The sequence below is a fragment of the Grus americana genome, chromosome 5 (genome assembly GCF_028858705.1).
Source record: "Grus americana isolate bGruAme1 chromosome 5, bGruAme1.mat, whole genome shotgun sequence".
NCBI lineage: Eukaryota > Metazoa > Chordata > Aves > Gruiformes > Gruidae > Grus > Grus americana.
The window spans coordinates 68,217,411-68,232,838 of NC_072856.1; the positions used below are offsets into that span (position 1 = coordinate 68,217,411).

The window sequence follows — 15,428 nt, forward strand, 5'->3', positions numbered from 1 at the left end:
ACCCCCAGAGATGTCAAACCACTGCTCTGCACCACCCTGAGCACTCACTGCAGCCATAGCTAAAGCTTGCACAAGAAATACAATACAGGAATTATTTTGTTCTAGAAGTCAGTGTTTTTATTTTGTTTTGAGGACAGCTTAAACATGGTTTCGCCCCTTCCCCGCAGCAGCACAGCCTGCTCCTTGGCCCCGCTGTCACCGCCCCCTCGGGGGTACCTCTGCCACGCTGAAGTGGCTCCGGCTGCTCCAGCTGTAGGGGAGCTCCACAGGTCACTGACACAGCCGACAACAGGCTCAAGCACTTTCAGTTACACTTCTCAGGGCAGAATATCTGCTACCTAAGGTTCACAATTGAAGTTCCACAACATAAAGAGTTCCAAAAAAAAAAAAAAACACCCACCAAACTACAAACAAGCAGAGTAGTGGTGCTTTAACAGCTGAAGGGTTATGACAGTTTATCAACTCGACAATGTACAGTTTGTAAATCCCATTTCTCTGACCATAAGCATTTCTGGTAGAATGTTAAGCAGTTTCCTAATGCTGTAGGCTACCCCAGGACTGTTCACCTGTCACAGCAATCGTCAGCCCAGCCTAAAGCAACACTCCTCTTCAGTATTTCCTGCGCAACTGCTAAAGTCTGCAGCTAGGGACTCTGTAACAAGTGTTTCCACACATGCACGCCTTGGGGCTGGCCCTCACGCATGCTTCAAGGTGGACAAACCCAGAATTAGTTTTAGCTTAAGCACAAGCTACATCTCCACTTGCATTAAATACATTTATTGCAAACATCTTTACACAAAAATAGGTTCTCTCTAGGCCATTCACATGCAACTTAAAGGCAAGAAGCAACTACCTACGATACAGATATTTAACCTATACAAGTTTACGTTTGCCACACGTGGTATGATTATTACATCTTCTGAGAGCTGCTCATCTGGGCGCAGCTCATTCAGCAGTGCCTGCGGAGGCCTCAGGAGCCCGAGGTGTTGTTGCTTCCAAACCGCTGATTGACGCTGTGCAGCAAGTGCTTGGGGAGGCAATTCCAGGAACTGGCCAGCATCTCCTTAAAGCAGATGACCGCTTCCAGGCACAGCCTGGGGAGAGGGAAACACCCTGTGTTAGCACCGGGTCAGACAAGGGCTGCGAGGCAAGCTCATTCTTTGCAGCTATTTAGTCTCCTCGTCAGTGCCTTTGTGTGCTTCTGGCAGGAAGCTTGCTCTATCCTCTCACAACTGGCTGTTCTTTCAGCGTTCTTTAAGGGAAGAAATGTTTTCAAGTATTTTTGGAAACATAAGGAACAGATCTGGCAGTAACCCTGCACTACTTGTCTTGGCTAGAGATGCAACAGTTGAATGTTGAAGACTTGCTTTCTTACCTTACGAGAGATCTTGGTTGTAGAGAAAACACGAGTATTTCATTACTGTGAGCCTGGGGGGGAGTGGGAGAGGGGGGGAGAGAGAGAAAGGCAGTTTGGTTATGTGAATTGGCATCCTTACAGCAGGAGCCAAACCAGCTGAGGCTCAGGCAGACACCTGGAAGGAAAGGCAAAGGGCAGGGCTCCAGGGCTGGTGGGGAGGGAGTAGCCTGGACTTCATGTAAATCACACAGGCAGTGGACAAGCTGAACACAGAATTGCTCACCAGTTCTTACAGTGTGGGAAGTTGCGGGCACTCAGGGAACTACAGACGACTCAAATCCCAGATCTTGTGTCAGTTCACAGAAACAGCTGGAGGAGAACAGGCACACAGTGGACAGGCTCAGGCGCCATCCCTGTGCCACGTCTCCAGTTGCTGTCACCGGGATGGGGCTGGGAGCCCTGGCCCGGCCTCTACAGTCGGCACAAGTGTGCACGAGGGGGCTGGGAGCCCCAAGTGCCAGCTCTGAACCTGGCCAACACTCGTACTTGGGGGAGAATAGCAACACAACCTGCAGGTAGATGTTCCAAGTCCAGGGCTCTGCACTGAGGGACTTTGGACACAAGGACTGTCGCAGGCTCAGCAGGCAATGCTTGGGGTTTTTTTAAGATGGTTGCACCTGCTCCTCAAGCACACAAACCTACCACCCACCAAGTTGAAGTGTTGGTGCACAAAGAAGTGTTGCACCACTCTGGTTTGCCACTTGCCCATTCCAGCTGACGCCCACTGGTTGGTACACTACGAGGTGCTTGTTCCCAGTCTGCCTTTCCACGTGTCTTTTCAGCCCTCAGGACACCCCTGTCCTAAAGAGCCCCCCCTCTGCTCAGCCTGTTCTCACCTGGCCTCGTTGTAGGCACCACAGTGAAGAAATTACTTTGGGAGTGGCTCCCTGAAAACACCCCCATGAGAAGCAGAGGGCAAAGCTAAATGCTAGTTGGGAGACAAGGACAGGCTCCAAGTGAAACACACGTGTGAGGGAAAGTAAGTCATAGTTTAAATAATGAATAACGACCTGGTTTCCAGAAAAGCAGCAAAGCATTTCCCCTTCAAGTTTTGTTTGTGCACCTTTGTCAGCCCTCCAGAGATCACGCTGCCAACTACAAGCATTTCATGCTCGCTGGAGTGATAAGACACCCCAGCTGCAGCAGGAAGGGCCGGGCTGCGCAGGAAGGGAAAGCTCCACATAAACTTACAGCTTTAGAATGGGCAAGTAAGTTGTTGGCACAGCCCCCAAAGATGATCACCTCTCCCTCTTCGCTTGCACAAGCGGTATGCCACAACCTAGAAACAGAAGTCAGCGCTGTATTAAACCAAAACAACACCCTGCCCAATAATGCATGTTTAGGATTTGTATTTAAAGTCAACACACGCAAGTTTGCCCTTCCACCAATATGCTGCAGGCGTGACTAACTCAACAGGAGTTTATGTTCAAAGAAAACTGGTCAGCAAACCATGAGCTGTGCGAAGTGTCCTGGCTACAGCAGGGCTGTGGGGCATGCTGCCTGCAGGTGCAGGCGTGTGTAAAACCCACAGTCCTGTCACTTCTGGTGGATGGCTGTAACCATCTGCTTGCACAAAACGTTGTTATTGTGTCCCACTTGAGTCAAAAGACTGAAGGAACGCAGTCAGTCAAATTTTGGATTGCTCTGCTAAAAACAACTGAGCTCACCCATGCGTTCAGCAACACCAGGGCACTGTCCTGCCGCTCTAAAGGGGGGAAGCGGGTGGGGGCAGCCGCTCAGCCTTGTTACTGCCCCAGGGGAACAGGCCCCTCTTCATCCCCAGCAGGAGCAAGGCCAGGAAGCATCGCTGCTTTAACCCATTTATCTCAGAGCAGAACACTTCCCTAAACAAGACAGGTCACAGTAACTCATGTGACACGAGTGTTTTCAATGCCATACACATACATCACAGTAGTTCTGATGCTTTTAAATTGCAGGTCATCATCTCTAATTTACGCAGCAAGACAAAAATATCCTGGGTGTGCACAGGGTTAGCCACCAGCGAGGATGCCGCCAGTGACACCTGCCTGTGTCCAGTTTGCTGGCAGAGCAAGAACACGCAGGTTCGAGTTAGCTCCTGTGCTGGCACTTGCAGCTCGGACGCTGCTGCAGCCAGATCAACCCTCAATCCCCACCTTTCCTGCTGTTTCATAAACACTGAGCTATACGCTGCCCCCAGCACCAGCCCTGCACTAGTATTCATCTTGTATTTTTGCGTACATTCAATACACCTGCATTTCTGGGGCAGAAGGTAGCATTTGTATTGTTATAAAAATGAGTACTGTGCATGTCCTCTCCCTGAAAGCAAAAATGAAAAGCCTCCTCACTCTTTTTTATAAGTCTCCAGGGAAGCATCCACCGTACCTTGGTTTTTCAGAATAGTTATGCTCAAACTGTATCCACTCATTCTTGCTGATACAATAAATCCAAGCATCACCTGGAAACAAGCAAAACCCCAAATACAAGCAGTAGTCTGTTAGTTCTTTCATGTTTGCTGCAATGCACATCTACTCTGGTGTAACAGTCCATTTTTGTTCTTAAATAAATCAAGTTTTTTTACGAAAAACTCTATGGAACTTTGAGCTGGCTATTTGAAAATAGGCATTTAATAATGATTTATGGGAGCGAAGTCAGAAGGGGAAGATGGAGAACTGTAAAGCTCTTACTAATTGCAATTTGTATTAGATACAATTTTAGAGTAGATTAATTTCTATAAATAATAGTGTGTCAACACATGCAGTGACTCCTGCTCCGTGAAATTAGCTGCTGACCATAAGGAGTGGGATCACGAGTGCATGGAAGGAATTTAGCGAGAATTTAAGGTGACTGGGCAATAATTCAAGCTTCTGTGCACAACTGTTTAAGAACACAAAGACAACACAAAGTGCTTTTGGAATGACTTACTTAATGGCTGCTTGTCAGTGGTGAATCCTCCGAAGAGGAAGAGGTGATCTGAGGAAATTGGTGTTAAAGAATGCCACGATCGGCCAACTGGGCAAATGCCTTGCGTGATTCTGTATTTCAATAAAAGCACCGTAAATCACACATGCACTACAATAAAATACTGCTGCTCTTTTCTGCTCTGATTATTTTTCAGATATTTGAAGGATGCTGCTTCATACTGCACATAGCTCGTGACCCAACAGCAAATTTAATTTCTTTAGACACAGTAAGAGTTTTTGCTCATATTAATACTTCAAAGATCCTGACAGCAAGAGTCAGCAACTGATCAGGAGGATCCATTCTACTTGAGTTTACTGCTTACTTAATTCTACCACGTTTCACTAGGACGATTAGACATGAATAAAAATGACATCTCTGTCTCACTTTACAAACAAAAGAACTCAAGTTTTAGTACCTACATTTCACTCCACTCCCATGTATCCAAGTTCAGATAGTACAGATCATTCATTCTGGACTCCTACAACAAAGCAGACCATGGTTGAAACAGAAATACTCCATTTAGGTTTCAAGTAACACATTGTTAAAGTGGGCTGGGGCTTACTCTGTATCTGCCACCAAAAACGTAGCCTCTGTTCCCAACTGTAGCACAGGCGTGAGCTGCTCGCGGTGACGGAGTTTTACCCTGGGAAAAGAAAATGGTGAAGTAAGAAGGTAAGTTTATTTGATGCGTTAACAAAAGAGAGAAAATGCCATTTCACTGGAAACCTGCAGTAGATCGAGCAAAGAGGAGCTGGGCTGAAGGTGCCCACTGCAGACCCTAGCAGCACGGCTACGCCAACGCCAGGCGAGCTCACCGGGGGTCCTGCTCCAGGCAAGCAAGGTCTCGCAGTGCCGCAAAGCAGGCACTCGAGCAGATGAAAGGCTGAACTAAACTCAGGTTTAAGGCCAACAAGGAACAGAAAGTGAAAAAACATCCAGTAAGTCATTTTGTGTGCAGGAACTTGCTTTTTTTGATGGATGGAAGATCAGAAAACTAATTAAAAATGGAATTTTTTTTTTTTCCTCTTTAAGTGTCAAGATATAAATTTTGCTTTTAGAAGGGGGTTCAGACAGTCACAGAAGACCTCTAACGGTGAATGAGACAATGACATAATGAACCATTCAACAGTATTTTTCCTGAGTTACTTCTGCAATATTTGAGATCAGTACATAGTAAGACAAAAAGCAATTTTTTTGTAATCTCAGTAAGGAGTTACTTATCTCAAATTTCATTTCCTCTCATTCTGTCACAATATGACTCCATTTGCCTGCTCCTGAATACTTCTGGGACACCTCAGATGGGGTACATTTGTAATTACGGAGTGTTTTGTTTTGTTTTGACCACAATCCAGCACCCAAGTGAGATGTACCAAACTGTCACGTTAGAGCGAGGATGACAGGAAACCACACACTTCGTTTTCCTGAGCTCTCCATGAGAAAAATGCCACTGAAGCATGAAAGAAAAAGCAAGTCAACAGGAAAAAATGATGAAGAGAGAGAGAGAGCAAAATAAAAGACAAGTTTTTTGGAGAGGAGAGGAACTAGGTAAATGAATGGTTTAAATTCAGTTTAAATGGCCTCAAGAATGCTACTGAATAGGCAGCAGGTAATTTTTATTTTGAGGAGGTGTTTCCAAGGCTAATTCTACCAATGGTGTTTCAAACCCCTCTCTTAACAGTTCTGCCCCTACAAGCATGTTATAGTTAAGACTGCAAACACAAGCTAATGACACCTCACAGACTCCATACATAGGAAAGAAATTAACAGTCCCACTTTGCTGGCATTAGAGTAAGGCACAGGGAAATAAGGCAGCTGGCTCAGGAAGTGTGAGAAGGGAAGAGAGCCCTGGTCACACAGTCCTGAGCCAAGTTTCCTCCCTGGGTTGGGTCAGACAGACTGCATGTCCCGAGAGGGAAGCCAGAAGAGCAGAAACCAGCAGTGCTGCAGACACAGCGCTTCCCACCAGCTAGAGTGAGCGGCATTTGGTCATCAGCCTGTGATTCATCCCATGGAGAAAACAACCCTAGCGAGCACCACGGAGACAAGCTCAGCTCCACGCCGTCCATTTGTGGAGTCCAAGTCTTACAGCTCTGCAGGGCATTTCTCACATCCTCCTGCTAGCACTAGGTATTTCAGAAAGTTCTTCTGTCTTTTCTAACTCCTAGCATTTAGGGACTGGTCTATATCCAGAAGAAGGGAGGATCACAGAGCACCTGACAACTGCTCACTTGGCAGTTAAACACTGGTGACATGTGAACAAGGCTGCAGGGCGGAGCAGGAAAGTAGAAAAAATTATTTTGGGTGAATTTCCATGCTTCTTGCTTGCAAACAGCTAACCACGTCTTCTAAAATAATGCCAGGGAGATGCAGCCTAGAGACAGGACCCCCCAAGAGATACAACAGGTTAAGATAGCTTCATTCTGCAAGGAGGCCCTTCAATCAGCACGCTCTTCTAACTTGACACAAATTAAAGCAGTAAACTCAGGTCTAGCAGACTCATGCTTACTTTCACAGGATGCTCGAAGAGATATGGCACACAATGCACACATTTCTTAAGAGCTGCAACTTAAAACAACTGACATAGGATGAATAATTACCGTAGTTATAGGCTGGCTCCAAGTAAAAGTTTCAGTGTCCAGAACATGCACGTGGTCGTTCCACCCTCTAGGAAGACCTGAATTCTTTAAAAATATTAAATAAGCAACAAGTTTTAATAAGCACTAATCAAATATTGAAGTTTAAATACAAATTACTTCAAGGTTTACTTACCCAAAAAGACGTTTCATCAAATTCAAAAGTTCCCCGTTGTTTCCCTTCAGGAAAGTAACCATAGCCTCCAAAAAATATCAGCCTGAAACAAAACATGCATCAACATCTATTAGAAATGCTATCACATCTGTGGCTACAAATTAAAGTTCTGTAAAGGCTGTGCTCAAACAGAAAACAGGAAAAACAGGGAAGCTCCTTTGGCTTCATTACTTCCAATAGGTCTACAATGCAAGTTTCCCAAGTGTGGGGCCCTGTTTCTTGCCTAATTGTCCCTACCACCCACATTAAATCCCTCCCCAGCTGTTTCCCAGGTCTCAGGCTTCCAGGCTTTGCTCCGGTTCCAAACGTGTGAAGCTAACAGGCCTGCTGCTGTGTTTCTGCGCTTCAGCCTTCGCTACTGGGGCTCCCACATAGCAGCTCCAAGGGTTTATTCCTGCAGTTTCCCACCTCCACCCTTCCCAAGCCCTCTGCCCATTTTCCCTAAGCCCAAAATGTTCACAGACACTCCTGCACGAAGCAAAGGGGAAGCATTACAGCTTGTCACTGTGGAGATGTGTGCTAGGCAGAGCAGGGCAGGAGGAGACCAAGGCATACTACATGCAGCAGACCTTCTACCAATGAAGCTTCCTGGGAAGTTTTTAGGGGGTTTTTTTGGGAACTATATTTTTCTTTGTACTTGTTGCATTTTGTTTCAAAGCATGAAGAACAGTTGCAATGAGCAATCACTCATCTGGTTTTACTGTTCTTTTTTTTTTTTTTTAAATGTAATTTACCTTAACATTTTATGTTTGGGTTTTAGCACTTAGAAACGAATGGCATGGTTTTATCAAAAAGTCTTACTGAATAATGAAGAAACAGAAAACAATCTATACCACCTAACTGAATACCCAAAACTCCAGTCTTGCACAGATTTACATCTAAACTGATCACATCAAGTATCATAACAGTAAGCTTTCTCTCCACGTCAAGAATCTGAAAACTAGCACCACAGGCCATTTCCTATCTTTCACGAGTCTCCACAGCAAATCACACAGCAAATATCCTAACAGTGGGCTTTCTCTCCACGTAACGGACAAAGCAGCACAGCCACCTGCAATCTTACACACCAAAATCACCATACGTGGCTCAAACACAAGGACATACAGCATCCTGGACTTCTCTGCCTCAGTAGAGCCAGAGATGATACAGCCAAGACCAGCTGTGCTAAGAGGCAGAAGATGCCTGTGCTGCCCAGTTAAGGTTTTGTAGTTAACAGCTTTAACCCCTGCCCTGACACGAGAAGACAGTAAGAACCTGTAACTGGTGCCAGCTGTGACCAAAGAAGAACCAGGGGCCCCTGACCGTCACCCCATATTCACAGCAGCAGCAGCACTGCCAACGCCAGGCGCCTGGCCCACAGCCTGCAGGGAGAGCCCTGCTCCATGGGGATCAGCCTTTCCAGCTTCTCCTGCAAGGGGACAATTCTGGCCATGTGAGCTGTCACTTGTGCCAGACCATTCTGGAGTTCTGTTCTCTGGAAGCCAGGAACCCTCGGAGAAACCAGCCCTGGGCAGATGCTCTAAGAAGAGAGCCAAAAGTCCCTGCCCTCCTCTGAGATAACTCACTTCCATCTCTGACCTCCTGAGCAGCTGGGATACAGCAAGCGTGTGGAACCAGGAAACTACCTACCACAGGGGCTTTCCTCAGTCTATCCTCTGGAACGATCTCATCACACAGCTCCCTGATCAGGGGGAGGACCAGCACTACACTAACTGAACGAAGGAGGAAGGTGCAAGGCAACAGCAATGTTTTGCACGTCAGCTTATCTGGCTTCAACACGTTCTCCTTGTCTTCCTCATCTTTTCCAAGGTTTGCAGTGCCAAAAGGCCTCCTGGCATCTCTGGGACACTATCCCAACACATTAAATCAGATAACATCAATAGCAGTTCATCTAACGCATTCCTTGTTTTGTGCAACCGGCACAACACATGCTGAATGAAGCATGTGCACAGCTGAAAAAGCCACATACAATTTTAAAATTAAAATGGCTTCCTGATCTTCAACTATCAAAGAAACACAAGCTGTCCCACAAGACATGACCAAAAGATCGCAATCTGTGTGATACCAGGAATCCTTTACAGGATTAGTCCATGAAGAATAATTCCCGATGCAATCGCCAAGAGGAACGACGCTGATACAAGTAACCACGATGCAGTGCCTTTAAAGTGGTGTACTGAGAACACACTGTGGAAGATTTGCCTGTCATGAGCCTACATTTTGGACTGTGACTCACTGAGATACTTTGCAGCTTACATATACCCAAATTGGGAGGGAGGTTTTTCACTTATCAACGGTTAAAGGATGGAGCAGTTTTAAAAGGCTGGATGGGGAAGAAATCCATCATCTTCCTGAAGCATGTATGTGCTGCAGGCAAGAAGTCCTTCCGCAGCTCTTGTTCAAACAAAAAGACATAATGACAAGACTAAGAGCGATTAAAAGCAAACACACGCGCAAGGATAGCTGTGCTGACTTTGTCGCTGGAGCCTTACTTGTTTTTGTAAACCCAAACGCCAAGTTTGTCCTTTGATGAAGGGGGTACCCCCTGACACTCTACTCTGACCCACTGCAGCACTTTGTCCGTGGATCTGGAATTTAACATGTAGAACTGTAGAAAATAAAAAGATTTTTTTTACCCACACAGTTAGCTTAAAGCTTAAGTCTGACTGATGTTAAAATACTAACTTTTAAATAGCATGTATTGGTATAGAAATACTTTAAAAGTCCTTTTCCTAGCTGCACAGAGCACTGACAATGTTTGGAACAAAGTACGGATCCAAAGATCCTCATCTTGCTGCAGACCCAAGCCCCAAACACTTTTTTTTACAAAAGTATCAGGACTATGGACATGGAGTTTTACCATTCAAAAGCTGGGATGGGATACAATGAAGCCGTGCACAAAGTAGCAACTATCTTACAATAAAAAGAAATCTGGTTAAAAAAACCCAGAAGTATCATCCCTTCTCTGTGTGTTACATCATTTTACATGGAGAGAAATAGCTGATACAGACATATAAGCTAACTGAAATGTAAGAATACCACAGCAGGAAGTCACACTTTATAAACGTAGATTGTTTCAAACTGTTTGCAAGCATTGCATCAAGCTACTTTCAGTTTATACTTAAGAGCGAAGCCAAAACTATTTAATTGAAAACACACTTCCAGAACATCAGAAAATATTATCAGAGACTCCAGAGAAGAATAACATTTCAAACAACTACAGAGCAGTTACAAATCACCTCCTGGTATTATTTCAGTGAACTCTGGAAATTCCCATCTTTCAAAAGAAGCAAACTCAAAGGCACCAATGCAATGCGATTTATAGGGTGAATTGCACAAGAACAACTGCAACCAGAACAAATAATAGGTCATGGTGTTTCTTCAGTGGTGTAAAACTACCAGAGTACAATCATGTGAAACGATGCAAAGCTAAAGGCTGACCTGTTTTACAAACACCACATTATCTGACCTGTTGCAGAGAAATTAATACAGTGAACTGGTAAAAGTCAGCCAGGTGATCACCTGCATGGAAAAAAACATCCAAGCAGTAAGCACCGTATTTTGTTAGTCCAAACTTTTTCGGCAAGCACAAAAAGAATACAACTTCAGTTGTAGTTCGCATCTGGGGAAGCTGCTGACAGGATGAGAAAGATGGTTATCTACTTCCAAGAACTAGAGAGCCAGTAGATGAAAATATTATGCTGCAGAAGCCATGGAGGACACAGTGACTGGATACATGTTCAGCATCCCGTTACTGACATTTAAGCTCTGAAATGAGATCCAACCTGTGCAGTCATTCAGAAGGAAATATTTCCTTGATTTATTAAAATGATATATTCCTTGCTTTGGATGGATTTTAATTAACTGAAAAGGCCATCTCTAGTTTATAAAAAATGGGAACAAAAGCTAATGAGAAGAAACTTATTTGTGAGGAGGGGTTTATCTTTAAATTACTAACCTTGTTTGTATTGCCACGTGCATGATGTCCTCCAAAGAGGTACACCACTCTGTCTACACACACGGCACAACTTCCAGACATGGAAGGTGGAACATCTCCCTCTGTTTTACTCTTCTTCCTAGAAGCAGTTTAAAATATTTTATCTGATAAGAATGAACAATAACGATTTCATCTGGAAAGGAGTTTTATAACACTGCCAGTATGTTTTTAATTGCAATAGGTCACTGTGGACCATTCAGTTATGAGTTCTTCACACCCTTGCAAGTTTAACAATTTACAACACTAACCTGGTATGACGGAGGGGGGTGGGGAAAAGGCAATTTAATTAATACATGTTTTGTGGGGGAGGAATCCTGTCTGCCTAGTTCAGGAGTTCGGTATGCCTTTCACGTTGAAAATCCCAGAAAGAGCCTCAGGCAAAGAGGATGCACCTGTCCAAACCAAAGGTTTCTGTTTTGCTACTGGATTTTTAATGTTTGTAAACATTACAACCACAAAGATGAGCTTCCGGCTGGCATCCAAGGCTTCCCCTAACCGCAACAAGGCGTGTGAGCCCTTCTGAAACTGCACTTTCTGCAAAGCGCAGCGGGGACTTGGCTTTGCTGCGCAAGGCCCCAGCTAGCTACGCAACTGGAGCACTGGATTCCCTTGTCTCGCACTATCAGGCACGAGGTTTCACACAACTTTTGTGCTCCCAACAGTCTAAGATGACACAGTAGTTTCTCTGGCTGCATCAACATTTAAAACAAACATTAAAAGGAAAACAAATAAAAAACTCAATATGGGTTCCCTCATCAACATACCGCTGTAATCACAAGTGGTACAATCACAATTTTCAGGTGCTATATCCTATACCAGGCATCCCAAAACACTTCACACTGTTGATCACATACTCCTCTACAAGCTGCCTGTCCAAGCTGCCTCTCCTACTTCACCCTGTGAAAACATATTTGTTGTTTTCACAGGGAAAAAAAAAAATTGGAAATATTTTACACGTTTACGCAACAGTTTGATAGGTGGGAACAAAGAGATGAAGGAATTCTCTCTCTGTCCACAGACCCTGAGTGTGCTTTCTATACCAGTTTAAGAATTTATCTTTTTTTTCCCCACCAAAACCAATTAAGTTAATTATTTACTGTACCATCTTCCAGTTTCCATGTTGTAGATCCATATTTCATCTCTAGGCAGATAGAAGTCATAAAATCCCCTAACTTGGGCATTCTGCAGAACAGGTCAGAAAAGAAAAAGCAACATTAGAAGGATGCTTGACACACTGAATTACAGACTCCTGCGAATGTTTGCACCCCCTCAGAGATCTCATCGTGGAACAGAAAACAGCAGGAGCAGTGCCTGCCACACTCCTGTACCCCTCACCTGCACAGCAGGTATTAGCCTATTTTAGCTTCTGCTGGGGACCAGGCAAGCTCCCAGCAGAGCCACGGATGGGGTAAATGGAAGCTAGACCTCCTTTTCATAGCCCAAGCAGGATATCTAGGGTGCATAAATGAGCCAAAATTTCCTTTTTAGTTCCCCCACCCCCCGCACAACACCACCAGAACAATACACCAAGGCTTTGCCTTGAGCTACCAACTTATTTACTGAGTCAATTCATCTTAATTCCTGTCAAAATTGTTAAATGACTTGCTTCTGCTTGCTCACCCCAGTGTGATAAATAACCAGCCCGTGACCATTAACACACGATATACAGTTGTGCTGATAATGCTGTAAATAAAAGCACCATTTTGCACGGTGTGCATTTTAAATCAGACAGTATTTCCTTCTCTTCCAACTGACACGTGAGTCGACAAAGGCAAACAACACCCTGCATCCCACAAAAGTTATGTTTGCCAAGGTCTGCATTTAGCACTCACAATTTATTTCAGTATTTCAAAACTCTTAAATGTCATATTCTAATTTGTTAACTTGAGCTTTTCTTTTCTGGGGGAGGGATAATTTTACACTGTCACTCCCAAACTAATGGGATGTAATTACCAGCACCAGGGGTGGCAGAAGGCTTACTTAACAAGGAGAGCAGCGTACCTTATAGCCTCCCCAGACATACATGCAGCGTCCATCAGTGACTGCCACGTGCCCGCTGCGCTCAGCGGGGCTATCGTTCTCCAGCTGCTCAAAGCTCTCCTCAGCTGGAGCCGGGAGCTCTTCATCTGCCTGCAGATCTTCGTTATCATCGGCCATTTCGATACAGCACTACGTGCACAGAACAACACATAGTATGGAGCTTTGAAAACCATCAGGAGAAACCACCAGAGAACACAAAAAGAGAAACTACACACTGTTGTTTCTTTCACAATGATGTTTTAGCGGAAAAAGTTGATATCAGTTGAGAAAGTTTCAGATGGGGATTCCTCAGTTGGGTGTTATTTCTAATCATTTCAGTTGCCAATTTAAGACAAGGTCTCTTTTTTTTTTTAATCACACTTACCTATATATTAATTGATGACTAAAAAAACAACCCACAACAGAATAAATTTGAAAGCTCCGCCTACAGTATGGTTTTCACAAAAGTGAAAACTCCTGCAGCTTTTCAGGCAAAGCCCCTCTGGGCTGCCTCAGCCAAGTCTCCTGCACACAAACCTTCATATAGCTCTTAAATGCAAGACACGTTACCTACATTTAAAAAAAACCCCACCCCCAAACCACAAAACAAAGACCTTTGCTCCAAATCTTGCTGGCACAGAGAAGGCCAAAACCCAGAGTGTCCTGGAAAGACAACAGCTATGCACACCCAGCCTGTGGCTCCTGAGCGCTGTGCAGCTTCGGGGTCAGAGCAGCCTGCACGCCAGGGCTTTGGTACGCGAGCAGCCCCAGGGCCGTGCTGTCACTGGGGTCACTGGTAATTCAAAGCCCCAACTATGGGAGGAATCCAGCCAGGAGGAGATGCTGAAGTCAGCCCTGCCAGGTCATCCTGGAAGCTGCTCGCATGCTCTCTCAGCCCGTAATGGAGCAGGGGGACCCCTGAAAAGCCAAAGTTCCCTTCCACTTACAAGCCATTCCCAAGTCCAAGTGTAGCATTCCTACAGCTACAAGTTGAAACCATCACCACACAAAGATTTTCAGACACAGATCAAAAGGTCAGGGCAGCTGGACAATCCAAGCAACGGTTTTGTGCAACCAGGCAAAGTGAGAAGTGAAAAGGACCTTAAGGAGACTACCAAACCCTGCACTCACACAAAATCCTCGACACCTACACCACTCCTAACAGCTTTTCGTTTAATTGGAATTGCTCCCGTGATAGAGAAACTGCACCACCCCGAGCTTTAATTATGCTTTAAATTAAAACCTTTACTCACACCTCGGTAACATCTGTCTGCTTCAAGTTTACCATATTTTTACTGACGTCTCCCCAGTGACCAGCATTTTTATTTTTTTAACAACCCAGGACACACTGGACATCTCCTGTCCCCTTTAGCCATTTTCCAGTTCCATACGAAACGCTTCCCACACGTCTCTGCAATTCCCAGCCCTCTGTGGCTCTGCCCCGGCTGTCCACCTCCCTCACGACACCCCGACTGAGCAGACGTGGTCTCCTCCCGTGCTGAGCCCGATAAACATTACCTGCCGGGACATACGCATAACCCGCGCCCCAACCAGAGCAGCAGCCGCGCAGAGCAATGCGCCATCATCGCACCGACCGGACCCGTTAACAACCCCCCCGGCGCTCCCCGCTTTCTGTCTAGGGCTGATCCCTCCCGGAGCCCCACAGCGCGCAGCCCCCTCTTCGCTCCAGCCTCCCCCCCTCACCCCGCGGGTCCGTCCCTCCGCGCCGCCTCGGACCCCAGACCCGCGCTCCAGAGCCTCCCCCCGGCGCCCTGCTAAGCCGCCTCCCCACTGATCCCCACGGTCTGGTCCCGCTCCCCCGGGGCCCAGACCCTACCGCGGCGGGAGGCTGCTGGGCGGACGGCGCGGCCGCCCCCTGCTTCCCTCCCTCACCTCGGCGGGCCGCGCAGCGTCAACATCCGCCGCGGGCGGCCGCTTCCGGCAGCGACGCGCAGGCGCCGTCCCGCCCCGCTGCTGCCCCGGGAGGGGACCGGGACCTGTCGCGGTCCCGCCGCGGCGGAGGGGGCTCCCCGCTGCGGCTGCTTGCAGGAGTAACTCTGCGGTGCGAGCGGAGCTAAGCCGCAGCACATCGCCTCAGGGAGAGCACCGTCCGGCAGCGAGGCTTGTCTGCGGGAGGGGGAGATGGCAACGCGGCCGCCTGGTCTCGGACCGCCCCCCCCCCCCCCGAAAACTGGGACCAACGATTTGGAGTGTTGAACCACGTTCACCGAGAGATCGGAACTTCTC

At 46.3% G+C, this 15,428-nt stretch overlaps 1 protein-coding gene across 5 annotated transcripts; it reads right to left on the reverse strand.

The window, feature by feature from the left end:
- Positions 1 to 94: 94 nt before the first annotated feature.
- KLHDC2 (kelch domain containing 2) lies at positions 95 to 15,211 on the reverse strand. Of its 5 annotated transcripts, XR_008577178.1 has the most exons (15): positions 15,075 to 15,211; positions 13,164 to 13,331; positions 12,265 to 12,344; positions 11,124 to 11,241; positions 9,658 to 9,773; positions 7,130 to 7,211; positions 6,958 to 7,041; positions 4,923 to 5,003; positions 4,780 to 4,838; positions 4,322 to 4,431; positions 3,782 to 3,854; positions 2,609 to 2,696; positions 1,641 to 1,726; positions 1,376 to 1,428; positions 1,014 to 1,094 (listed from the first exon to the last, which is right to left on the reverse strand). XR_008577178.1 is itself a non-coding variant. In XM_054825755.1 (14 exons), exons 2-14 carry the CDS (start codon positions 13,317 to 13,319, stop codon positions 971 to 973), a joined length of 1,224 nt encoding a protein of 407 aa, XP_054681730.1. In that variant the 5' UTR covers positions 13,320 to 13,331; positions 15,075 to 15,210; the 3' UTR covers positions 95 to 970. The 5 variants fall into 5 exon arrangements, 4 of the variants coding, with proteins under 4 accessions (XP_054681730.1, XP_054681731.1, XP_054681732.1 ...); XM_054825755.1 differs by lacking the exon at positions 1,641 to 1,726 and having other exon boundaries at positions 95 to 1,094; positions 15,075 to 15,210; XM_054825756.1 differs by lacking the exon at positions 1,641 to 1,726 and having other exon boundaries at positions 95 to 1,094; positions 15,019 to 15,093.
- Between the last annotated feature and the right edge of the window lie 217 nt (positions 15,212 to 15,428).

Excerpts from the sequence above, each read along its gene's own strand:
- KLHDC2 (XM_054825755.1), bottom strand. The coding sequence starts at position 13,319 with ATGGCCGATGATAACGAAGATCTGCAGGCAGATGAAGAGCTCCCGGCT. Across the intron at positions 11,242-12,264 it reads AACATGGAAACTGGAAGATG|GAAGAAGAGTAAAACAGAGG; the intron begins GTACAGTAAATA and ends AACTGCTTCTAG. Across the intron at positions 7,042-7,129 it reads TTGATGAAACGTCTTTTTGG|AATTCAGGTCTTCCTAGAGG; the intron begins GTAAGTAAACCT and ends ATATTTTTAAAG.